At 40.0% G+C, this 16534-nt stretch overlaps 1 protein-coding gene across 1 annotated transcript in view; it reads right to left on the bottom strand.

Moving 5' to 3' along the window:
* Positions 1–16534, bottom strand: part of NALCN (sodium leak channel, non-selective) — a 295448-nt gene that overhangs the window by 52505 nt on the left and 226409 nt on the right. The window contains exons 17-18 of the mRNA XM_035003104.1: positions 10720–10793; positions 640–726 (exon numbers count right to left, since the gene is read on the bottom strand). Coding sequence (XP_034858995.1) covers positions 640–726; positions 10720–10793 — 161 coding nt within the window. The remainder of the gene's footprint in view (positions 1–639; positions 727–10719; positions 10794–16534) is intronic.

The raw sequence follows: 16534 nt of genomic DNA, 5'->3' as shown, positions 1-16534 counted from the left end.
ATATATATATATATATATATATATATATATATATATATATATATATAATCTTCTATGGAGGTTGAGGGAAGAGAATCATGTCTTAAGAAATTGTCTCTATTTTTCTTGACATTCCTCCATCTAAAATATTTTAAAATTGGCCCAAAGATTATGGTTATAAGAGAGATCTTTGGAGCTTTATTAGCCTTTAAACACCACTAGTTGTTTATAGAAATAGTAGCAGGGGGTCCTCAGTTTCTTTCTTCTCTCTCTCCATATCTTCTTTCTTAATGTTCCAGAACAAGGGTGTGGGAAAAGCCTGTACATTCTGTAATGAAAGAGAGAGGTCTATGAGTCTTCAAATTATTTTCATTCATTATAGAAAAGTCAGATTGCATGAAACCATCTGGTATTAAACGTAATTACCGTCCAAAGGAACTGCAATGTAACTTTGCAGAGCATTAAATTTGAGGGATTTTACTTAGATTTTGAGCTCCACAAGTTTATACATTGCAAAGTATTATCGAATGTTGCTTAATATAATGTAATCACACCAACAGAAAACAGGAAAATAGTCCTTCGGTGGTAATTACGTGAAACTATGGCTGTAGACTGGGGTAAGAGAATGGGTAATGAGTATTTCCTGGAAAGGGCTCTTACCTGACTCCAGGAGAGTGACAATGAAATCCTCCTAAGGGGAGACAACCACAGATGCTAATAGGTGAGCTTCTCTGTAATGGCCTCTTGCTGAGATGAGGAAAAAGCTGCATTTTTATCGTAGTGAATACCCCACTCCTTTGTGAGTCAACCCAGTCCTGAGTAAATGGATATGGCTCTTTAGCATTAAGCGACATCCGATTTGTTCTTTCCAATCTTGTGCTATTCATAAAAATGTTGTCATATGTACACAAGTAAATACACGGGCAACCAGAGCCTCATTGTAGATTGAATACATAAAGGAAGCCTTATTGTCTTATAATAAGTGGGTATAATAAATAAAAAGGAAAATCAGCTCAAGGGAAATCCCTGCCTTTAGTGCATCAATTAGAATTCAGGAAATAGACCGTCTGAAACCCCACACCACACTGGGGGTTTAAATTTAGTAATGCTCCATCTGACTCAGAAAAACATAAATTACAATGCAAAGACTGAACTTTTTATTATAAGAAAGGTGAAATTTTGCAAATGTTGCATAAACCATATGAACCAATTTTTCTACCCATACGGATTTTCTTATACTACTTATTACTTTATGCTCCAATGATAAAATAGGAAAAGAAAAACCCTGTTCAAATAGCTTGCTGCATCTGTTAGGTAGAATTTAATAGCAGCTCTCCTGATGCATAGCACTATTACAATCACTTTGTAATAATGTACACATCATGTACAATCTCAATGAAATATAACATATTGGATTACCACAAATCAGGAAAGACTTAGGAAAACATGTTTAGAATACATTATTTTACCCGTGATGACGGGTGTTAACTAGGCTTACTGTGATGATCATTTTCACAATACACACAAATCCCCTCGAATTATGTTGTACACCTGAAATTAATATAATGCTATGTGTCAATTACATCTCAATAAAAAAATTTAAGAAAAGTTCAAGGAAAGAAAGTCTGGTTTTAAAAAAGCAAAAAAAATTATTTTGCTTAAATTGTTATATTTTGCCTCTTTGAAATCTTCATCTTTTATGTTTTATACAAATGCTTATACCCAGAGATCTTATCTCCTTATTGCTCTCTGAATACACTTAATTTCCACATATTTACTTAGTCTCTGTTTCTCCAAATGGTCTTTAACTTAATCTACAAAAGTTTTTAAATGTCAGGAATAAGAGAAAACAACAACTAGGCGGCCTAAATAGAATCACAGATAAATATTTATGAAACTATCTAATATTTCATTACGTATTTGGTTAATATTTAATGTTTTGCTGGTAATATATTCAATATTAATAATTAGTATTCAATATATGAACATCTATAAATACATTACACATTAACAAATATCTTTACTAAATCAAATGTTAATAATTTAATGTTTTATTAATATTGAGTATATTAATACCCAGTACTCTGGTTTTTGAAGACTTCAGATTATTCTTGCCAAATATTTGTCATAAAAAATTGCTGCTATGAATGGGTAAAGAAGATGTGGTATATATATACAATGGAATATTATGCAGCCATCAAAAAAATCCCCAAAATCTTGCCATTTGCAATGGCGTGGATGGAACTAGAGGGTATTATGCTGAGCGAAATAAGTCAATCAGAGAAAGACATGTATCATATGACCTCACTGATATGAGGAATTCTCAATCTCAGGAAACAAACTGAGGGTTGCTGGAGTGGTGGGGGGTGGGAGGGATGGGGTGGCTGGGTGATAGACATTGGGGAGGGTATGTGCTATGGTGAGCGCTGTGAATTATGTAAGACTCTTGAATCACAGACCTGTACCTCTGAAACAAATAATACATTATATGTTAAAAAAAAGAAGAAGATAGTAGGAAGGGAAAAATGAAGGGGGTGGAAATCGGAGGGGGAGATGAACCATGAGAGACTATGGACTCTGAGAAACAAACTGAGGGTTCTAGAGGGGAGAGGGGTGGGGGGATGGGTTAGCCTGGTGATGGGCATTAAAAAGGGCACGTACTGAATGGAGCACTGGGTGTTATACACAAACAATGAATCATGGAACACTGCATCAAAAACTAATGATATAATGTATGGTGATTAACATAATAAAATAAAAAAAATAAAATAAAACAGAAAAAAAATTGCTGCTATGTCAGGAGGCTGACCCAAACCCAGCTTTAGGGGTATCTGCTTCCTCTCATCCGCAGGGTCTTTCTGGCCCCTCTCCCCTCCCCTCCCTCCCTTCCTGCAGCTGGAGCGCATTCCACCGAGTGGTTGGCAGGTCTAACCCGAAGGTCTGTGAGAGGCTGCAAGGTGCTCAGGCCCTCTGAGCCATGCAGAGTGTGTCTTGCTAGTGGTGCCCAGAATGTGGAGCTGCAGAGAACTCACTTGACCTCCAAAGCTGCTGAATCACTAGGCTACACAATGAAACAAGAATTTGAAAAGGAGGGCTTGTCAAATGGGCAGGAGCATCCGGGGTAAGATGCTAACGTTTCGCATTATTAAGCTCCCTCAGATTTCCATGTAATTGGTCCTGCTTCAGAGAACTGGAAGCTCTGGGTCTAGACCGGAGAGAACAGAATAAGAATGAAGAGGCTGCTTGTCCTTTCCTCAAAGTCCCCTTGTACTGTAGCTAATGATGTGCATAGGAACAGGTGGCCTCTTGGAGGGCATCACTGCGGTTTAATCTGAATGCTTTCCTCCAGAAAACTCCACTATCTCCTCAGTCTCTGCACTATCAGGCTCATCTGTCTTCCAGAGGAGTGTGACCTAGATGGTTATGTTCTAGAGAAGAGCTCTGGTGTCAGTTCATCTGTCCTGGACCCCAGGGAGGCAGAACTGGGAGAACAGGGACCTGGAAGAGGCCATGGGGCAAAAACAAACACTTGCATTCAGCCTTTCGCCCATGACGAAGCCCCCTGGCTAAGTCCTCAGCCCCCCATCAGTCACAGAGCTCCAAAGTGAGGGGCACACTAAGGTTCCAGGTAGGCAGTCACCACCCATGCAGAAGACAATGCCATGCTTGTCTCAGCCATGGCAGTCACTGTGCCTCTGCGGGCGGTGCCTCTGAAGGCAGGTAGAGATTCTCCTCCAGCTGGTCCTCGGGCCTGATCACCAGCCCCTCCTACCCAGTGCTCTTGGTTTCAATCCCACTCTCAATCATTCTTCCACCTGCCAAATCAATCAGGCTCACCTTTACCAACACCTGTGACCATGCCCTCCCCTCTCCCTTGGCCGGTTGTTCTTGCAACGTGCTGGTCTCTACCCATTCGGCTAGGTTTCTTAATTCTGGGATAGGACCATTTTTTCCCCTGGCCCAATCAAGCAGAATGGAGAGTGTTCTAGTTGCACTTCAGGCATTTCAAAGATCATGGGTCTCCATTCCCAGGACTTTCAGCCAGCTGTCGGCGATGCCAACCGTGGTTGATGAATCTGTTATTAGTTTGGGAGTATATCCATGAAATGTTCTGATGGTACCTTATGTTAGCAAGACTAGCACAGTGGCCTGACTCGCTAGACAGGGTGACTTTAGGCAAGTCGCCTAAGCTTCCTGAGCCTTAATTTCTTCATCTCTAAAACAGAGCTAATACTCCTTGACTTTCGGGGTTTGCTATGAGGCCCTAGTTAGACAGAGCTTATAAAGGAGTACAGTGTTCAGCGCACAGTCACTTTCCAGTAAACGGGAGAACTTAGTTGCATAAGTTGTTGGGGACACATAAATATGGCTGCCTCTTTGGGAAATCAGGTTGTAGTTGGTATCAATGTGATACCCAAGATCATTTCTATGGTATGTGATCTTGGGAGAAAGTACTTACCCAGTCTAAGCCTCGGTTTTGTCATGCATAACATGGGGGTAATAACAGTGTTTTCCTGCATAGCTGTGTTGTACTGATTGAGATAACACACGTAAGACCTTAGCATCATACGTGGGTCTTCACAAATACTCACCATTCATTCTTTTCCCAACTCCCTTTTCCTACTCCTCTCCATCTTCATGTTGGAAAGGCATTTTCATGGCACAATGGAAATAAGTTTAAGGTAGAAAACACTCTATTTTGTGAAACATTTTAGGTAAATGATTTTAACTATTAAAGTCAGCCAGGGAACCATGACAATGCTCTGTATGAATCTTCTTGCCACAGTTGTGTTCAGAGAACTAGAGGTATTACCGAAGACCCCTCCACCTGACTAGTGTCATAAATAACGTTCTCAGGGCAAACATGAGCTCCTTGAGGGAATAATCTATGTGTCCAGTATCTTGGAAAGTGCCTAGCACACAGAAGATGCTACAGAAGTATTTCTTGAATGAGTGAGTCCTTTCTGTCAGGATGAAAATCCAGCTAATGCCATTTAAAAATCTATATCTTAATAAATATGTTCTGATTTTATTCATATTTAAGTAGTATATAAATTGTATTTCTAGTCAATAAAAATGATTCTCTTACAGAAAAACTAACCCCCCACGTCATTAATTATATTTAATTTTTTTGTAGTAAGTATTCAACTACCAACTATTCCTTAGACTTTATATTTTTAAGATTTTATTTATTTATTTGAGAGAGAGAGAGAGCACAGACAGAGAGTGAGAGGAAGAAGCAGACTTCCCCCTGAGCAGAGAGCCCAACATGGGGCTCAATCCCAGGACCCTGAGATCATGACCTGAGCCAAAGGCAGATGCTTAACCGACTGAGCCACCCAGGCGCCCCACTACTATTACTTAGACTTAAAAAAATTATTAATACCAGTGTGCGGCCAGGAAAATTTTGTCATAGATCCAAATATCAGAATGCAAATAGCATACTAGACCAATCGTTCAAGAAAGCTGTAAAGATACTTCTTAACTAGTGAGGTCCTGATGGTCAAGGATGGAATTTTCTCAAGTAATGTAAAATGTTTAATTATTTTATTTTTTACATTTCTCTCTGCATTCAGCCTAGCAGGAATGATAATGCATCTGTGCTCAGTTTCAGGGCTCTGAAGGGGAGAAATCTCAGTAGAGGCAGCGAGGCTGTGGAAAGCACACTGCTATTTGTTCTGATTTCTCCTGATGTACTGAAAAGGTCACGGCTTTCTGAGGGAAGCTTCCTCAGTGGAGCTGAACAGCATAGGCAAAGTCAAAACGAGAGTGAATTTCATAGCAACTCTGGATTTTACAATTTAGGTGATGGAACATCCTCCTCCTTACACACTCCTCTCCACATAAATCTTGGAAAAACAAATACGGATGCCCATTTGCCCCAGGCAAATCCCCTGCATGCAAGCATGTGACCGTATCCTCAAGGTCTGTCAAAATGCCTCACTTCTGTTTCTTTTTTTTTTTTTAAAGATTTTATTTATTTGACAGAGAGACACAGCGAGAGAGGGAACACAAGCAGGGGGAGTGGGAGAGAGAGAAGCAGGCTTCCCACCGAGCAGGGAGCCCGATGCGGGGCTCGATCCCAGGACCCAGGAACCATGCCCTGAGCCGAAGGCAGACGCTTAACGACTGAGTCACCCAGGCGCCCCTCCTCCACTTCTGTTTCTATCAGAGAGTTCCCAAATCTATGGAGAAGTTCATTTCTATTTCTCGGAGCATGGATTGATTTTAAGAAAATACTACATGGAAGAACAGAGATGAACAAATTAGAGATGATTATGTGTAGAAGTCACCCGTGACTCTGATGATTCAAATACCTCCGACTCTAGGCCCCTTTCTCTCTGACTTTTCCCTTTGTCGGCTCGAATTTCCTCTTCACAGGCAAGGTATATAACATACTCTTTTCTGGAATAACGTGGATCCTGTTTCAAATGGAAATATGGATCCCCTGAGCACTGAGACTCAGGGCAGCCCCGCAGCTTAATTATCAGGACTAAGAACTCAGGCCTCTCCATCAATAGGACTTTGCTATTCATTCCAGGAAATTCCTACCCAAGAATTTAAGGCTGTTAACCAATAAGTAATTTTATTGTTAGCTTCAGGAAGTCTCTGAAAATCCATTCATATGAATTACAGACTCATAGACCAGCCCCTGCCTCTAGATAATATATCACTCAACTGGTCAAACCAATCACCTAAAAATAATTGGTCCTCAGGCCAAGACCCTGCCCAGCTCGGTCCATCAATCCTAAACATTTTTTTTTTAAATGCTTTTCTAAAAACCTTGCCATTTATTTTTAAAGGTAATGCATGGAGATGGTTAAAAATTCAGAAGACATAATAGAATAGACTTCTGGGCAGCAGAAAGTTACCCCACATCAGGAAGGAAAGAGAAAAACAGAGGAGCAAACTCCACTGGAACAACAGACAACTGAACTGTGGAGCCAGAGCAGGTGGAAAGAACACTGGGGGCCTGGGGAGACCAAGGGATGTGCCCTCCACTGTGCCCCGACCCCAGGGGAGGCCAAGGGATGTCCCCTCCTCTGTGCCCCCAACCCCAGAATAGTAATGGTTACCTGTCCATAATACGTACTTGTTACCTGTGTATCCTGGAGAGTCCTAAACTCTTTTTTTTTTTTTAATTGAGGTATAATTGACATATAGCACTCTATTAGCTTCAGGTATACAACATAATGATTCAATGTTTGTATATATTGTGAAATGATCTAGACTCTTACAGCAAGAATTTTGCCCGATCTCAATCACTAAAAACAACCCCAAACCGAAAACCTTACACATATCCACTCCTGACCTATCCCTTGTGAGACATTACTAAGAATGCTGAGGCGGTGGTCTCCCTCACTATAATAAGTATTAAATCTCACTTTGATTAATCAATAGATTGTTCAGACAACCAATTGGGGCAGTCTACACTGCAAAGGCAGGTAAGTGAGTTGCTTAAGGTATGGAGGAGCAGAGCCAGATGCTGGCCCAGGCCATCTGACACCAAGTCCAGTAGCTTACGTTAGAACTAGGGTGACCCTGAGGATCACTTCTTCCAATCCTTAAATTGCCAGAGAACTGGGGATTTAAATAATTTATCTGTTTACCTTAGATCAGGGATTTGTTTTGTATTATTTTCCCCAAATATTTGTTATTTTTAAAAGTTGTTTTTAAGACACTAATATTTCATAATATCTTCCCTACTTACCATTGGATTTAAAGTTTATGTGACTTATCTCCATCTGCACCCAAATCAGGACACACGGCCACCTGTGACATATTTGCCAAAATGATTCAGCTTAGGTCTTTCTCTAATGAGACCTTCCTAGAATGCACTCCTGCCTCCTTGGGGAGGAACCTCTTCAATGAAACTGAGGACAGTAAGGCTATGAAAATAAAAGACTCGGGAAAATTACAAGTGACAGAGTACTGAAACAAGTCTCTGCTAGACTTCCTTTCTTCTGTATCAAGGCAGACCCATCCATGAAGACACGAAACCTGCACCTCCTTGTCTTAAAGTTCTCTCCTTCCTTCAACGCCTCCCTTTCAAAATGCAAATCGTCATGGGAGAGGCCATTTTCCCCCAGCTTCAGTGAGGGGTAATTGACAAATAATGTGTAAATATAAGGTGTACAACATGATTTGAGGTGTGTATATACTTTTTAAAAGATTTATTTTATTTATTTTTTAGAGAGAGAGAGAGCACAAGATGGAGGGGCAGAGGCAGAGGGAGAACGAGGGAGAGAATCTCAAGCAGACTCCCTTTAATCTTCTAAAGATTAAATTTGTATTCTTAAAAACAAATCTTAATTTTTTTTCTAATTGTAAAAATTGTAAAAATTAATTTTTCTAGTTGTAGGGTATTATTTCCTGAGATTGACTGGGTCACAGCACCCCCAGGGAGCTGCCTTTCATTTTGTGGTGTGCTGGGCTGTCCTAAAATGCCAATGGCTCTGGGTGTCCCTGAAACCACACAATTACTGGGCAAGTCTGAGGGCGTCCCTATTCCCTGATGGTCTTAAAAATTTGGCTCAGGTACCCCCACAAATTTTCTCTCTCTCTTCAAAATTTTCTCTTTTTAAAACCACTTCTGAACATTTAAAAATCAACAACTAAATTTCCCCTTCACAATGTTAATTAGCAGTAAAGGATGTGATTTCTAGCATTATTGTGTCTGTGTTTCAATATGACTTTGAGAAAACACTGAAGAGCTTATTCATCTAATGCGTTCACTTTTATGACTTTGGGCACCACGAAGTCAGCCTTCAGTGTCGAGCCAATGAGCCAAATCTGCCAGAAAAAGTCTGACTTTATTTTTCAAGTCATATAACACGTTAACACACACCCTTGAGACACTCACATTATTCCTAAGGCCTATCCCTAAGGCAGACGAATTCTTGGTGGGAGGTTTTCCAAAAACTTGTCACCTGGATAGACAATAAGACAATAAGATGCTGCCCAGGGGGATCCCCCTTCTGGAGAAGGCTGCACGGGAACACTCCTTAGGTTTAGCAACCCAGATCAATAAGCACCATAGTTTCACATTTCTTGTGCGTGGATGAGAGTCTCCCCTTTCTTTTGTAAACTAGGAGCAGGTGAATAAGGAAAAGGTGGTGGAAAAGAAAACTGGAAGACCAAATTTAAGAAAGAGTTCATTGGGAAGCGAGGTTCTAGAAGTGGCTTCTTCTAAGTGTCCCTGTCTGCCTGTGCTCCCGAAGTCTCTGGGAACCCCCAGGGCACATTCAGGAAGGTAGTTATTCTGGGTAGGTGAGTAATGTCATTTTGGTTCTGAATTTGGCAGGTAGACTCTGAATACAGGCCAGAGTATTACACTCCTCTCATGGGGTGTTGTGGATTTGAGGCTGAATTCTCTTCCCTGTGAGTGCGGCTGTGGGGCAGGACCCGCACACGTTCTGTCTTGTGTGAACAGGGAGCGTCTTCAAGACACTAAGGATTGATGCTGCCAGGAATTTGTCTAGTATAGTAGTTGCAGCTTGATAAAGACCCTGGAGAACCATGTAGTGTTCAAGGCCGGCCCCATGACGTTATCTGATGGCAGCTGGATTGAGCCAGCTGGAAGCAAACTGAAATTGGGACACAGGTTGTTACAAATGTGCATAGAGAAGTTTTTCTTTCTCTATGTCAACCAGACCTCTTAGATTCATCTTATTATATTTTTGTGGTGATAATATACAAGCCCCCAAAACATTTATTCTCTTCTCATAAAAGGTACTCCAACGCATACTCGTATCTATGCGTGAATTGTCAGCCAATAAAAGAATGAATACACAAAATATGGTCCTGACTAGTTAGGATCATTTTTGGTATACAAATTTCAGGTACTGCTATAAACTCAAAATAGCTTCTCAAGCCATATATATTAGCCTTATTTCCTCATTACAGTTATCCAGGTTATAGCGATACACACTCTGGCAAAAACTCTTTAATGACTACTCCTGGAAGAGAAGTAGAGTAGAAGAGAGTCCAACTCCTTCCCCTCAGCACAAGTTGGAGGGGGCTTCCCAGCATAAAATTCATCCATTCCCCTTGTCAGCCATTCTCCTTCCAGCTCCCCAATATTTAGCTGTATGATTACACATGTCTGTGTAATATATCTGCCAAAAAATTACATTCCAAATGCTCATGCATTTTTATAAAGATCATGTTACTTCAGACAATGACACAGTCTTCTAAAATACTCTTAAGTAGCTAGCTTGATGTTCCTTTCTGATACTTTATCAAGGCAGGTTTAAGAAAGTAACATTAAAGTTACATGTTTTCATAAGCATTTTAAAATGGATATGCTTTTGAGTCTTACAGATTTTAAATACATTTATTCTTAATAGATTAATAAGTCATAATTACTTCTAAAAAGCTTACCCTTTTACCATTTTCCCCTTAGATTGTGATTTGTCCCTCAGATATCACAAAAGACATAAAACATGGAAGAATAAAAGTTATTTTCATCTTTTTGTAAATGTTTATACTTACAATTTATGTGTGAGTGCATGAAAAGAAAAGAAATGCACAACTGAGCTAATAAAATATTACTCTTCCAGGAAAAATATTAATGATGTATTTGACATTATTTATAAGTATATAGTTACCTACATCTAATTTCCTGTGGAAAGTGTGTATTGATACTCAGAAAATTAGCTCATTAAAAAGAAAGATCTCTTCTATGCTTAATATAATCCCACTTGTGTTTAAATATGTATCAATGTTTGATGGTGTTACCTTAAGATTTTAGTGACTGCAGTCTCCTTTTCTAGAAGATTCCTTGCCCTTATGCTGAAAACAGACTTGCGAAGCTGAAAAATTATAAGTGTGACTTTAGTTTTGGAATGTAAAGGGATAATATACTGACAAATCATTACATACATTAAATAGATAACACTATTAAAATATCAAACATGAATTTTTTTTCCACTAAAGCATCATTATACGATTGATTCTGTCATTTATTTTTTTAAAAAGATTTATTTATTTAGAGAGAGAGAGCACAAGCAGGAGGGGCAGGGAGAGGGAGAGAGGATCTCAAGCAGACTCCATGCTGAGTGTGGAGCCCAATGCGGGGCTCAGTGTCAGGGCCCCAAGATCACCACCAAGCCGAAACCAAGAGTTGGACGCTCAAATGACTGCACCACTCAGGAGCTCCGAGTCTATCATTTAATTTTATCTTCTATTTTTCCTTTTATGTGGGCAGAAACGCAAACAAGCTTGTGGGGGCACACATCACAGCTATAACATCTTAATCTGAACAGGTTTTCCAGTGTCCAGGGAATTTAACGTTAAGACAAATGTTGGACTCTTTCTTGCCATTGTCCAATAAAATGTTCTCTAATCCACTTTACACCTGTTTCAGGTTCTTGGCCTGGGACCTGATACTAATCTGAATGATGAGTTCAAAGAGTTGTTTTGCCTACAGGCATGGAGACAAATGAGATGAGCTTTCAAGGTTGCTTCCTAGTTGGTGATGATGAAATTATTCCAGGGAAAAGCACCAAGAAAAACAAAATCCTGGAGGCTGCCTACAAACCAGAAGATTCTCCAAACCCAGCTCTGTCCTGCTTGATAGTTGCAGAATCAGAGGGGTGACAGGTGTACAGAGAACCGAAGTGGGCAAGAACAGGGCAGAGAAAGAACAGGGAAGCATGCCACCCTAAGAAAATTCATAATAACAAATGACTAGAAAGGGTAACTCTAGTAGTCAGACCAAAGGTAATACTCGGACAACAACCTGCTCATCTTGATCAATAGATTAGGTTAGATTTACTAAGCACTTAGTATGCTATTAGTGGCTATTAGAGATATGGGTTAGCTAGGAATCAGAATTCTTGCTTACCAGAAATGAAAAGCCTAGTTACAAAGGCAGGGCTATGACGCATGACATTACCAGTAAAAAGTAGACAGTAAAGTGCTGGATGATATGTCCAGTAGAAAGCTATAGGACTCCGGGTGGGGAGAAATATGCGTGTCTGAAATGTCAGCAAAGACGTTATTGAAGGAGTAGAAGTTGCAAAGGGGGCCGTGGGCAAAGAACTGCAGTTGGAAATGCATGCATGGGGCAAAGTAATCTGGAGCAGACTATTTGCATAAGTGCTGAGCTCTGTGGAGGAAACAGTGTAAGGCATACTGCGTTTCAAACAGATTTGAGGGAGGAAAAAATAAGCAGGAGATAGAACAACTCTGTATTCAGTAAAAACAGACCATCCAGTTTCTTTTGAACAAGTTAGTGACTTCATGGGCAAAGTCACAGAGCTCCAAACTACAGAGAAGCCTATAAACAAATGCGGTACTGCCAACCCATGTGTCCACATGGCCACAGCTAGAGAGGAAGTGGTGGACACAAACTGGTCTTTTCAGTCACACCTGACAACCTAGAGAACACCAGAACTGGCAATATAATTTTCATATTTCACAGCAAGATCTGCAATTAAGGGGAAGATCATTGGACACATTGGCAATTTCCCTCGTATGAGGAAAGATGGCACACTTATATTTTTTCAATGAAAAACTGAATTGGTTTCATTATTCGCCAGACCTCTTGGAAGAATAAATTCATGTGTAGACAAGGAGCTAAGAGTGGATGGAATTTTTCCAGAAATTACATTTTCAGGGTAGTGCAAGAAAGGCTGTTTACCATGATGTATCATGAAACTTTCTTTAGTCTCCTCACCCCCCCGAAGGTGACTTTCTTAAGTCTCCTCACCTCCCCTGACTTTTGGCATTGACTTAACCTCCTAGAGCTGACAGCCTATCTCCCAAGGAATGTTATTTAAAGTTATTTTCAGAGACAGAACTCAGCTGAAGGAGCCCATCATGGTGGTGCTTCTGCCTTTTGATACCCAAGTACACATACAGTCACGGGAAAAGCCCGGGCCATGGGGGCCCCAAGGCAGCAGGTTTTAGGAGAGGACTGGACCCCACTGCTCTTGTTTCATCTTTGAGGGACACTGACATGACTTAGTCATCTTTCCCTTGATGTGAGGCGATGGTCTGAATTCAGTCACTTATCTACCGCCCTGTACCTGAGTAGTTGACACTGAAGGCAGTGTTCTTCATGTCAGAAAAACCTCTGCAGAAACTGCAAATAAATAATATTTATTATATTGATTCCAAAATTATTATTTCTGCGCTGCCTGAGATTGCTGAAGGGCTGCCGGCTCTCCTTTGTCCTAAACTTGAACTGGCTAAAATAAAATACACTATTAATCTGAACAAGGAAGTACTTGGAAACTGTTTTTTATTTATTCATTTATTTTTATTCTTATGTTAATCCCCATATATTACATCATTAGTTTTAGATGAAGTGTTCCATGATTCATTGTTTGTGCATAACACCCAGTGCTCCATGCAGAATGTGCCCTCCTCAATACCCACCACCAGGCTAACCCATCCTCCCACCCCCCTCCCCTCTAGAACCCTCAGTTTGTTTTTCAGAGTCCATCGTCTCTCATGGCTCATCTCCCCCTCTGATTTCCCCCTTCATTCTTCCCCTCCTGCTACCTTCTTCTTCTTCTTCTTTTTTTTTTTCTTAACATATATTGCATTATTTTTTTCAGAGGTACAGATCTGAGATTCAACAGTCTTGCACAATTCACAGCGCTTACCAGAGCACATACCCTCCCCAGTGTCTATCACCCAGTCACCCCATCCCTCCCACCCCACGCCCCACTCCAGCAACCCTCAGTTTGTTTCCTGCGATTAAGAATTCCTCATATCAGTGAGGTCATAAGAAACTGTTTTTATAATAGCAGAAATGGCCAAAGAATAAATAGTATAATAGAAGAACTTCAGATTCAGCCTCAGATTGATTGATTGATTTTTTTTTAAGTAAGCGCCACACCCAATATGGGGCTCGAACTCAGGACCCCGAGATCAAGAGTCACATGCTCCACTGAATAAGCCAGCCAGCCACCTCCAGCTTTAGGATGTTTTAAAAGAAGAAATATCGGGCGCCTGGGTGGCTCAGTCGGTTAAGCGACTGCCTTCGGCTCAGGTCATGATCCCGGAGTCCCGGGATCGAGTCCCACATGGGGCTCCCTGCTCGGCGGGGAGTCTGGTTCTCCCTCTAACCCTACCCCCTCTTGCGCTCTCTCTCTCACTCTCTCTCAAATAAATAAATAAAATCTTAAAAAAAAAAAGTTTAAAAAAAAAAAAGAAGAAATATCTACATTTATATCTATCATCTATCTATATGCATATTTGATAGCTTAGATATGTATTTAGATAGTTATATATTTTGACTGTTCTTTTTTTTCCCTAGTAAATAAAGAAGGCCTATAGTGATTATCTACTATCCCTTCAGTTGTTCTTATTTCTGCAGTAAAGCTTTGCACATTTCTGCAAAGGACAGGGTCTGCTAGTCCCAAGTACTCAGAGCTACGCTGCTCTGCAGTGCCCTCTTCTGGCTCCAAAAGATACTGACAGCCACCTGAAATAATCAAAACAAGGAATATAGAAATCAATTTCGGGATAAGTAATTTTAGATCTGAAGTTTTCAGTTACAGCTATGGAAGGTGTCAGTAATTGTTTCTTCTGGATATAAACATGTCAGACATGTGGGACTTAAAAGGAGGGGTATGGGTGACGTCACAGGGAGTTCGCACTGAAAAAAAAAAAGACCACCTTTTTGGTGGTTTTATTTTGTTTCTAAACTTAAAACACCCAACTCCAGAGGATAACCATTCTCTGGCTGAATTAATGATAAAAAAAAATAAATGTAAATGTTCAAGCAATACAGAGATGATTTTTTTTGTCTTACAATTTTAATGTAAAAGATGTTTCTAGAACCATGCACTTTAATGTGAAACTCAGGAGGTTCAAATTTGCAGTTATTTGTGGTTGAATAACTTGGAGCTGAAGGACACAGCAATGGATGGATCTTGCTGCTTTTCTGGCAATTTCTTTAACATCTTTTCATCTGTAGGTAGTCCCTTTTCCCCTCATGGTTGAAGGACCTGGGCCATGTGACCTGTAGTTTCCGCGAGTCTGGATTTTCCCAAGTGCACATTCACGGCATAGTTCTCATGTTTCTCTGTCTTCTGTACTTCCTGCAAATCAGCAGCTGGACCCAGAGTCTCATCAGCCTCATACTTGATCGCTTTGGTAAGGCCAAAGGTGGTGGTGTAGCCTTTCATCGCCACATAATGTCCAGTTGTTCCTCTTTTTGTGATGTTAGTAGTAGTGTTGATGTTTGTTGCTTAGATTGTTGATTCATTCAGTGTGAAAAATTACTACTTCTTTCTCATTTATCAGTTAGAATACTTGTATAACCAGAGACTTCTTTTCATGTACTATTTGGTTACTCAGTAGTTCAATTCATATGGAAAATGTAAGATAAATGTTGAATTCTTTACCTTTACTTGTTCATTTTTATTTAATTAATTGCTTTTCTATCCATCCTCTGAAGGCGACCAATCACTAGTTTAAAAACGTTATTATGAACTCAAGGATTTAAATATATATGGTTTCAATCCATTACAACCATTACCCTCATGTTAGGGTCACAGTATCCCAGCTGTGCTCATTGGGAGCTTTCTCAAGATGGCCCATGGGTTCTTCTGCCCTGACTCTATTAGTCTTTGTGTAAGTTTCCTTGTTGTTAGGTATGGCAAGATATCCCAAGCTCATCTTCTATATGCTTCCTCTTCCACATTAACAATTTTCTCCAAAAAACCCTGGTTTATTTATTGAGAAATGGGTTCGAAAAACAATTTAGATGCCAGTGAAACTCATTGCTACTGAGTCAGTCACTGTTTTGAGGACTTTGCCTGAGTTTATTCTGATATTTTCAATTTGAATTCAGGACACACGGTCTTTACCTCATCTCTTCTATATGACATCTGGATCTCTTCTGTGTCTGTATCCACCCCCCCCACCTCCGCCCCACATCAAGGCTCTTGATTTTCACGTACACAGAGGATGACACACATTAGACCATCTGATAATAACTCATTTTTATTTCACATTTCATGGAGAGTAGTCTTAGAATTACAATACCTATTCTAACAACGATACAGTTAATGGATCTGTAAAAAGTATTTCAATATATTCTTCCCATTTTCCTCTTATTTGTACACTTGCACTATACTCATATTGGCAGAGCAAATAGCTATTACATAGTTTTCTCTTCATTTTAACCCTCGTGGAGTCATAGTTGGTCATCCACAGTTTAGGAATGTTTACCACTTGTTATGTCAATGTTGTAGAGTCATTTTTGGAACTCACTGTGGTTGTCGAAGCATGTGTTCTAGTAGTTTCTGCAGGAAAGCCTCATAGGAACAATGTTACTTACATTCTTACATCTGAATAGCAGTTGTTTTCCTTTTTTCCCTTTAAACTCGAGAGTCTGTTTTCCCAGATATAAAAAAAACACCTGGCTCATATATTCTCTCTCTGGATATCCTATATATGTGACTCTAATTTCTTCTGACATAAAGCATTCCTGCTGAAAAGTCTGATGGTAATCTAATGCTCTTTCCTTTATATGTCACTTGTTCATTTTGAGCTGGATACCTATTTATTATATTATTATTATTTGGTTTCA

The sequence above is a fragment of the Mirounga leonina genome, unplaced genomic scaffold (assembly GCF_011800145.1).
Source record: "Mirounga leonina isolate KUSES-001 unplaced genomic scaffold, KU_Mleo_1.0 Mir_127, whole genome shotgun sequence".
Classification (NCBI taxonomy): domain Eukaryota; kingdom Metazoa; phylum Chordata; class Mammalia; order Carnivora; family Phocidae; genus Mirounga; species Mirounga leonina.
Note: the sequence above shows the minus strand (reverse complement) of the source record. Positions and strands in the feature narration are given on the sequence as shown.